Raw genomic sequence first — 10,118 nt, forward strand, 5'->3', positions numbered from 1 at the left:
CGCCACCTATAAAAGTTCAACGGAGTGCGCCTCCCGCAACGTTCCACGTACGTGCACGAAATTCGGTACATACATGTAATGAACTAATACCTACAAAAAAGTCTCTTGGAGCATAGCCCTTAACACAACAGGAAGTCAGCCATTTTGAACTTCCTCTCAGATTTTTGTGCAGTTTTTGCCATTTTCAGGCCTCGTACTTTAACGAACTCCTCCTACAGTTTTAATCTGATCATCTTCAAATTTGGTGAGTGTAATCTTAAGGCCTTTGCGACGTTAAATTGCGAAGATCTTGAGTTTTCGTCAAAGGGCGGGTCCTCGGCGGCCTGACAAATTTCGATGTTTCGCCATGAAACAGGAAGTTGCTGTAACTCAGGCATGGAATGTCCAATCTGCCCCAAACTTCACACTTTTGATAAGCGTTCTGTCCTGAACACATGACCATGCTCATATTCAGTTACAGTCATAGCGCCACCTGCTGGCAACAGGAAGTGACATGTTTAACACTGTTATGGACTCCTAATAACATATAAAAAAGTGCCAGCAAGTGCTAAACATGCTAACAACATACTAGAAGCATGCTAAAACATGCTAGCAAACTCTTAGCTAAGTGCTAAAGCATGCTATTATTGCAATTAAATAGGAATTTGCTGTAACTCAGGCATGGAATGTCCAATCTGCCCCAAACTTCACACTTTTGATAAGCGTTCTGTCCTGAACACATCTACATGAGAACATTCAGTTATAGTAATAGCGCCACCTACTGGTAACAGGAAGTGTCATGTTTAACACGTTGATGCCATTCTAGCAACATGTTAAAAATGCCATTGACTTCTAAACATGCTAGAAACATTTTAAAACATGCTAGCAATACTTAGCTAAGTGCTAAAGCATGCTAATTCAATGAAACAGGATGTTGTTGTTACTCAAGAAGGCAATGTCCAATCTGCGCCAAACTTCACACTTTTAATAAACGTTCTGTCCTGAACACATGACCATGCTCATATTCAGTTACAGTCATAGTGCCACCTGCTGGCAACAGGAAGTGACATGTTAAACACTGTTGTGGACATAAAAACATATAAAAAAAGTGCCAGCAAGTGCTAAACATGCTAACAACATACTAGAAAAATGCTAAAACATGCTAGCAAACACTTAGCTAAGTGCTAAAGCATGCTATTGCTGCAATTAAATAGGAATTTGCTGTAACACAGGCAAGGAATGTCCAATCTGCCTCAAACTTCACACGTTTGATAAGAGTCATGGCCTGAACACATCTACATGAGAATATTCAGTTATAGTAATAGCGCCACCTGCTGTCAACAGGAAGTGACATGTTTAACACTGTTGTGGTCTCCTAATAACATATAAAAAAGAGCCAGCAAGTGCTAAACAGGTTAGTAACATACTAGAAACATGCTAGCAAACACTTAGCTAAGTGCTAAAGCATGCTATCACTGCAATTAAATAGGAATTTGCTGTAACCCAGGCATGGAATGTCCAATCTGCCCCAAACATCACACGTTTGATAAGAATCATGGCCTGAACACATGTCTATGCTCAAATTCAGTTATAGTAATAGCGCCACCTACTGGCAACAGGAAGTGACATGTTTAACACGTTGATGCCGTTCTAGCAACATGTTAAAAATGCCATTGAGTTCTAAACATGCTAGAAACATATTAAAACATGCTAGCAATACTTAGCTAAGTGCTAAAGCATGATAATTCAATGAAACAGGACTTTGTTGTTACTCAAGAAGGCAATGTACAATCTACCCCAAACTTCACACGTTTGATAAGAGTTATCTCTTGAACACATGTCCATGCTCATATTTAGTTATAGTCATAGCGCCACCTGCTGGCAACAGGAAGTGACGTTTAACACTGTTCTTGACTCCTAATAACATATAAAAAAAATGCCAGTAGGTGCTAAACATCCTACCAACATACTAGAGACATGCTAAAACATACTAGCAAACACTTAGCTAAGTGCTAAAGAATGATATTACTGCAATTAAATATGAATTTGCTGTAACTCAGGCATGGAATGTCCAATCTGCCCCAAACTTCACACTTTTGATAAGCGTTCTGTCCTGAACACATGACCATGCTTATATTCAGTTACAGTCATAGCGCCACCTGCTGGCAACAGGAAGTGACATGTTTAACACTGTTATGGACTCCTAATAACATATAAAAAAGTGCCAGCAAGTGTTAAACATGCTAACAACATACTAGAAACATGCTAAAACATGCTAGCAAACTCTTAGCTAAGTGCTAAAGCATGCTATTATTGCAATTAAATAGGAATTTGCTGTAACTCAGGCATGGAATGTCCAATCTGCCCCAAACTTCACACTTTTGATAAGAGTCATGGCCTGAATACATCTACATGAGAATGTTCATTTATAGTAATAGCGCCACCTACTGGCAACAGGAAGTGACATGTTTAACACGTTGATGCCGTTCTAGCAACATGTTAAAAATGCCATTGAGTTCTAAACATGCTAGAAACATGTTAAAACATGCTAACAATGCTTAGCTAAGTGCTAAAGAATGCTAATTCAATGAAACATGACTTTGTTGTTACTCAAGAAGGCAATTTCCAATTTGCACCAAACTTCACACGTTTGATAAGAGTTCTGTCCTGAACACACATCCATGCTCATATTCAGCTATAGTCATAACGCCACCTACTGGCAACAGAAACTGACATGGTTAACACAGTAATGCAGTACTAACCACATAATTATTGTGTACTAAGCATGCTAGAAACAGACTAAACATGCTAGCAACACTTAGCTGAGTCATGAAGCATGCTATTATCACCATTATACAAAACATTTTGTTACTAACTTTGACATACTCTTACTATATATACCTCCTTAAATGTACATTTCCCAACCATGCTCTGTCTTCCTAAAGCCACCGAGTGTTGATGGCACGGGTGCGAGGGCCCTTTCATCGCTGCTTGCAGCTTTAATTATCCATTGCTTTTGTTCATTTTTGCTTCGGTTCCCTCCTAAAATTCAAGTCTTATCATGTGTGATGCTGTTATCAGGACAGAAAAGCTGGTTCTTTAGTGGCCCCATATTGTCTTGAATGTTAAGATAATAACGTTTCCTTTGGGTTACGATTCCCATTTCAGACACATTCACCGGTCGACAGTTCATGTAAGTAGACGCTTTTATAGGCAAGGCAATACATGTTTATTTATATAACTCATTTTCATACATAATGGCAATTCAAAGTGCTTAAAATAATCTTAACATAGGCTATGCGTTAAAAAAATAAATAAAGATACAGTGTAATCAGTAGGACTCATTTAGTAAATGTAAACAGATGTGTTTTCAGTCTGGATTTAAATGTGTCTGGCTGGCTACTGTAGGTCTGTTTATAGGCCTAAAACAAAGACGTAATGCAAAGGAAATATTGTGAGATGAAATCAATGAGATAAACAAAAAATTACAATGGTAATCAATAGGTTTGGAGTAAGGATCACACTAAAATGCTACGATTGTTATTAACGAGTATAATGTCCTTCACAGCTAAATCTTAATAACAGTTTGCTCACTATCAATAACAGTTGAGCTGGAAATGCATTTAGGCTACATTTAAATTTGATTACATTTTTATTAAATTAAATTTTAAATAATTTATTACTATAATTTATAACATGAGATACGTTGGAAACCTGTAATTGTAAAATAAAGTCAAACGTTACTTGAGCCATTTGGGTCGGAACTGAAAATATCCCTTGAGTTCACTCGGCGGAATTTTAATGACGGACTATCAACAATACGAAGTTACGAACGGTATGATCGGTTTACTCCTATGGAATGGTTTTCAGTTAAACGAGAGTCTGGACTGGACTGTTATCTCTCTGGTACTATTTCCCTATGATTTTGCGTGACCAATTTTTTTTTTATTTTTTTTTATTTGATAGTATGCCAGTGTTATTTAACGCATATATTACAGTTAACTTGCTCGTTGTCAGTAATAAGATAAAAGCAACTTCTCAGAAGTCCCGGACCTTCAAAATCCACATCTTAAATCCACAGGTAGTTTTTGACTACTTTACTACTAATTACAGCAACATGTCCCCGCATTTGGTCATGGTAATATTGCAAATTAAATCGATATATTTGCCCGGAGCGTGTGGTTTCCATAGAAACGACCCGAGTGTTCAATGCATTTGAAGGGCACGAGTACAAAACTGTCCTCGCTCGATCAGTGGATGCTGTTAAGCGAACTACACGTTCATTTTTTGACTTGATAACACAAAACTATGCTTTATAATTGATAATATATGCATATTATCAATTGTACATATTATAGGCTTCCAGCCTTTTAATTGTGCCTTTTTGCCCAAACAGGACTGTATCTTTCGCTGTTGCTGGACTTTATAGCACACAACCATGGTGCTGAAGATCTTCTTTCCCCAGTGCTGCAATACTGCTGACAGTGGCCTGCTGTTTGGCCACTGGATCCCAGGTCACAATTCTGCTGTGGTTCTGGCCGTCGTTCATTACCCGTTCATACCAGGTCAGGTGAAGAAGTACTTGAGTCAGATGCAGAGCCAGTCTCAAGTGAATCTCACCGTCCTGGGTTCCTGGAGTATGCCCAAAGAAGGTAAAGAAGGAATGGACAGCTTTCTAAAAGACCTGAGTACCATCTTTCCACAGAAATGTTGGCTGCAGCTGAGCCGTGAAATTGGCAAAACAGGCTTTACCTGCCAGGTGGTCCAGAACGATGGGAAACTTCTACAGGACGGGGAGGAGAAGAATGATGATGACAGCAGCGAGGAAGATAAGATCATCTTCGTTCATTACGACCAGAGGAAGGTTATGCTGTCCCAGCTTCACCCGGTACAGGAGGTCAGCCAGAAGTCTGACATTGAGCCTTCAGAGCTGCGCTTGGTCTTCCAGACAGTGGCTCAAAGTCAGCCTCTCTTTTTCCTGGACAAATATGACGACGGGCCTCTCAAACTCACCCACTGGCAGTCTGAAGGCAGAGAGGCTAGTATTATTGCAGAGCTTCTAAAACAAGCATCTGTTCCGGTCTGCATCTTCCTAACGTGGTTGCTGTCTCTGTGGCACTGGTTTTGCAGCTTCAGGTGAGTTAATGTGTTTCAGCTTGAACCTGTTACCAATACTGAAGAGTGATGGAGAAAATTGAAATTCAAATCTTTTGGTATTTTACAGGATTTTGCATAGTCGGCCAGTGCTGTTCATCTCGAGCAAGCTGTCCACCTGTGTTCAGTCAGGGTACAGGGCAGTTCATTTCAAGACTGTTTTCTCCCCAACAAAAGCTGCCACACACATGGATTTTATGAGGTATAGTACTTAAGTCAATGACATGTAAGAGCATCATTGATAGCGAAAAAGAAAATCTTTTAAAACCCCAAAATTTAAATTTCATTTAATTCATTTACTCACCCTCATGTTGTTCCAAACCTGTAAGACTTTCGTTCATCTTGAAACACAAATGAAGATCTTTTTGATGAAATCTGAGTAATTTCTGTCTCTCCGTTGCCAGCTACGCAACTAAAGATCGTAAAACTAATCCATGTGAATTGAGCAGTTTATTCCATATTTTCTGAAGAGACACAATTGTTTTATATGATGAATATATTGAATTTAGGCTTTTATTCACATATAAACATTCATCAACTCACACATCAATTGTGGTAAATCGAAGCTCAAGCATGTTTGCTTGACGTGCGAGAACCAATGAGGTTCATTCTCATGTGTTAAAGCAGGTACGATTGAGATTCTGCCAGAACCAATGAGGTTCATTCTCGTGTTACACAGCATGTTTGAGCTTCCTCAAGAACCAATGAGGTTCATTCTTGTGTGTTAAAGCATGTACAATTGAGATTTTGTTTATGTTCGTTGATCAATATTTATATGTAAATAAAAACCTAAATTATATCTCTTCATCATTATAAAGCGATTGAGTCTCTTCAGAAAATTTGGAATAAACCTCTTGATTCATATGAATCAGTTTTACGATCTCTTGGTAGTTGGTTGTTGAGTAGCTATCAATGGAGGGACAGAAATCACTCAGGTTTTATTAAAAATATCTTAATTTGTGTTTCGGAGATGAACAAAAGCCTTAGGGGTTTGGAAAGACATGAGCGTGAGTAATTGATAGTTGTTGTTTTTTCATTTTTAAAACATGTGCCTTTTGTACGATGTACCATGTTATGGCATTATTGTTATATTATTGTTATAACATAATCTCATACCCTTCTTTTTTCACTCGTCTGCAGAAAAGCAAACATTTTTGTGTCCTTTCTTGTGGACATAGCCCTTGGTTTGCTGCTTGTCTCGTGGCTTTATCGGGAGAATCGTATCAGCAAATTAGCGGATACTCTGGTACCTGTGGCAGATGTAAGTATGGCACATAACATTACTTTTGCGGATCTAATTAAAAATGTGTAAAATGTATTTAATGAAAAAAGAGTAAAAACAATAATATTGTGAAATATTACTAAATTTCAGAAAAAACAGCATTTATTTGAAATAGAAATCTTTTGTAACATTATAAATAATAATAATATTGATAGTACTGAATAAAAGTATTAATTTCTTTTAAAAATCGTATCTCGCAGCGTGTGGCTAAAGAGCTCCAGGAGCTGTTAGAGTGGCTGATGGGAGCTCCTGCTGGACTGAAGATGAACAGAGCTCTCGACCAGGTGCTGGGGAGATTCTTTCTCTATCACATCCATCTGTGGATCAGTAAGTACATCCTCAGTTGAGGCGCTCTCTTGGCGTTTTAAACTTATTACAGAAGCTCATGTATGTCTTGTGCTTGTGTCGGCAGGTTACATCCACCTCATGTCTCCTTTCATTGAGAGGATCCTGTGGTATGTTGGACTCTCAGCCTGCTTGGGATTGACCTTTGCTCTTTCCATACTGTCCGACATTGTGGCCCTCCTGACTTTTCACATCTACTGTTTTTATGTGTATGGGGCAAGGTGAGGTTCAATTCTGTAGTTCTGCATGTAGTTTTCTAACTGTCATGTTCATGCACTTCCAGCGTTTTCCAGTAGAGGGCAGTCTCAATCTTTCAACCTTTATAATTACGTTGGGCCACATAAAGGGACCGCTTGAGGTCACCATTACCTACATTGTTGGAATAAAAGTGACTTTTATGTTCCACGCATGAAAGAAAGTTATACAGGTCTTGGGGGTCAATTTTTGGGTGTACTGTCTCTTTGAGGTTATATTTCAAATCTGTCTGGTCAGTGACTTGCCATCTTTATTTACAGTCTTGAGGATTTTATTGACATATTACACAACATTCTAGGACTTTTAATCTTTTCTGAGAATTGCAGTTTCTTTGTTGTGAACTGTACTTTCTTTTCTCTCTGGTCAGGCTGTACTGTCTGAAGATCTATGGTCTTTCCTCCCTGTGGCGGCTCTTCAGGGGGAAGAAATGGAATGTACTGAGGCAGAGGGTTGACTCGTGCTCATACGACCTGGACCAGGTGCATCTCCTCTTGCACACTTTTTATATCCCTCATTCATGTACTTGCTATTCAACACAACCTTACAAAACATGACTGACTCTGCTCTCTTTCCTTTGCAGTTGTTCATTGGCACTTTGCTCTTTACGATTCTGCTGTTCCTGCTTCCCACCACTGCCCTGTATTACCTGGTCTTTACCCTGGTGAGTCACTCTGACATGAGTTTCAACTTCATCCTTATTCCAGTCCCGTTGGAGCTTCTGATCCAGTTCTCTGCTAATTTCACACTTGTAAAGTCTTAAGCTCTTGAGCATGTTTTGTGCATGTACATTACCGGTCAAAAGTTTGGGGTTAGTAAGAGGTTTTTTTTTTGTTGTTGTTGTTTTTTTTTTATAAAGAAGTCTCTTATGCTCACCAAGGCTGCATTTATTTGATCAAAATAACTGTTTATTATTTTAATATATTTTAAAATGTAATTTATTCCTCTGATCAGGATCAGTACTCCAGTCCTCAGTGTCACATGATCCTTCAGAAATCATTCTAATATGCTGATATGCTGCTCAAGAAACATTTCTTATCATTATCAATGTTGAAAACAGTAACAGTTAACAGACTTAATTTTTCTGTGAAAACGGATTAAAAAAAATTCATGATTTTTTTGGTGACTAGTTCAAAATTTTTGATTGAAATATAATTTTTGCAATAATGTAAGTCTTTACAGTCACTTCTTTCCTGTAATTTAATCCTTCCTTTCTGAATAAAACTATTAATTTCTTTAAAAAAAAAAAACTGATCCCACACTTTTGTACTGTAGTGCACGTAACAGGTTGTTACTGGTTTTGTTCTAATACAAGTCTACTGAATGTATTGGTTCATGGCTGTGCCGTAGCACTTGATACTCTACTAATGCATAATACATAAAGCAAATAGCAGAGAAATGTGGGTTTTAAATTCAACTTTAGATGTAAAATGTCTCTAATATAAGTAATAAATCATAAATCTAGAAATATCTTAGACATGAGTTGTTATGATGTGCATGTTGTTTCTCTGTCTGTTTCTAGCTGCGGCTGGTGGTGGTGTTGTTTCAGGGAGTGATTCACCTCAGTGTCGACTTCATCAACTCCTTCCCCCTGTTTGCCATTGGCCTACGTATCTGCAGACCGTACAGACTGGCAGGTGAGCCATACTGTATAACACTGAAGAAAGAAAACCTTCATAACTTTTGACAAGCTTTTTTTTATTGATGATTGATCAATTAGTAAAGGTACTTTATGAATCTCTTTGGATTCCAGAGGGGGTTAAATTCAAGGTGCTTTGTCAGGAGCCAGGAGCTCCTCTTCACCTGATGATGGAGGTAGGTTGGTTATTGGTTAAACAGAATGTCATCCTATAGTTTATTTATGCTTGGGTTTCACTTAAGGTTTGGGTTTGACCTATTGAATAGCTCATTGTATTATACGTAATCACTGCAAACACTGGATGTGCTTTACTTGTCTCTGAGGTTTGATAATGAATCGTGTTCCGGATGAGCAAACATAAATGAAAAATGTATTTTTCTTTTCTCTCCATCTTCAGATCAACCCATTAAAGTTCAGCTCTGTACTGCAGTGTTACCGGACACCCACCTATAGCTGTTACCCTAAGGATTCCTGGGCCGCATTGTCCAAGAAACTGTTTGTAGGAGAACTCATTTACCCCTGGAAGCAGAAGACTACTAAGACGGACTAACTTTGGGGGATCTTGCAAGACCCCCTAGAAGTCAGCAGCTAGACACGTGCGCACTGGGAGAAGGTGCTGTGTTGGTCAGACTTCGCTGACTTTCAAGATAGTCTTAATTAGGCTTTTAATGGAAATAATCCTACATTGTTGATTTAAATCATAATCTTTCCTTTTCCAGACACTGACCAGTATCTTTGATTGAAACTGTGATTATGTTTTGTATTTATTCTTCTACCACTTTTGTATAAAATTGAAGATGTGCCATTTTAAAAATAAATGTACTTTTAAGACTAGTCACTATATCAAAACCATAATTTCATCAGGATCATTTGAACTGGAAGTAAAACTTTTGACTTCTCTTCAGTTTTTTGCTGTCTCTCATGAGATGGAAAGGGAATGTAGAAGTTTGTCAAATTCATGTGTTTAAAGTTTTCTGAGTCTAATCTAGATTTATGTGATCTGGCTCTCGGTGTTGAGTTTAAATATAGATTTGTGTATTAAAGTATTTGACCATGAACCGCGTGTTATGTCAGTGTTGCAAAAATCAATGTTGTTTTGTAGCTATTGTTATTAATATAAATGATTGAATAAAAACATGATTTGTATAAATTCTGATGATCATGATCAAAATATACATTTCTGATGTTAATTTTTAAACCCTTAATTTACCTCAATAAAGTTTAATCCTTTTACACGTTACAGTATCTTTGTGCTATCTTTTTAAATCATTCTCATACGAGTCATGTTTGCACTTAGTATAAACAAATGCTATTTAAAGTTTATCCATTTTCAGAAACATACTAATGAAACTAGTGTTGGATCTTTTGTTTGGGAGCACAACCTGTGAAGAATGTGCTCAGACTAGACTTGAGAGCACAATACAACAATGAGTGCTGTAGCAACTGACTATTGAATGACACATGAAA

The 10,118-nt window shown here is 37.8% G+C and overlaps 1 protein-coding gene across 4 annotated transcripts; it reads left to right on the top strand.

Annotated features, from left to right (window-relative positions):
• Window positions 1-3,040: 3,040 nt before the first annotated feature.
• Window positions 3,041-9,895, top strand: pigq (phosphatidylinositol glycan anchor biosynthesis, class Q). 4 transcript variants are annotated; one of them, XM_081363710.1, is made up of 11 exons: window positions 3,041-3,172; window positions 4,376-5,115; window positions 5,204-5,335; window positions 6,274-6,394; window positions 6,616-6,742; window positions 6,828-6,981; window positions 7,383-7,494; window positions 7,596-7,676; window positions 8,535-8,649; window positions 8,766-8,827; window positions 9,049-9,890. In XM_081363710.1, the coding sequence occupies exons 2-11, from the start codon at window positions 4,418-4,420 to the stop codon at window positions 9,199-9,201; spliced, it is 1,755 nt and encodes a 584-aa protein (XP_081219836.1). In that variant the 5' UTR covers window positions 3,041-3,172; window positions 4,376-4,417; the 3' UTR covers window positions 9,202-9,890. The 4 variants fall into 4 exon arrangements, with proteins under 4 accessions (XP_081219836.1, XP_081219837.1, XP_081219835.1 ...); XM_081363711.1 differs by lacking the exon at window positions 3,041-3,172 and adding an exon at window positions 3,735-3,814; XM_081363709.1 differs by lacking the exon at window positions 3,041-3,172 and adding an exon at window positions 3,759-4,060 and having other exon boundaries at window positions 9,049-9,895.
• The last annotated feature ends 223 nt before the right edge of the window (window positions 9,896-10,118 follow it).

Source organism: Scardinius erythrophthalmus (genome assembly GCF_964197995.2).
Source record: "Scardinius erythrophthalmus genome assembly, chromosome: 1".
NCBI lineage: Eukaryota > Metazoa > Chordata > Actinopteri > Cypriniformes > Leuciscidae > Scardinius > Scardinius erythrophthalmus.

Excerpts from the sequence above, each read along its gene's own strand:
- pigq (XM_081363710.1), top strand. The coding sequence starts at position 4,418 with ATGGTGCTGAAGATCTTCTTTCCCCAGTGCTGCAATACTGCTGACAGT. Across the intron at positions 5,116-5,203 it reads CACTGGTTTTGCAGCTTCAG|GATTTTGCATAGTCGGCCAG; the intron begins GTGAGTTAATGT and ends GGTATTTTACAG. Across the intron at positions 8,828-9,048 it reads CTCTTCACCTGATGATGGAG|ATCAACCCATTAAAGTTCAG; the intron begins GTAGGTTGGTTA and ends CTCCATCTTCAG.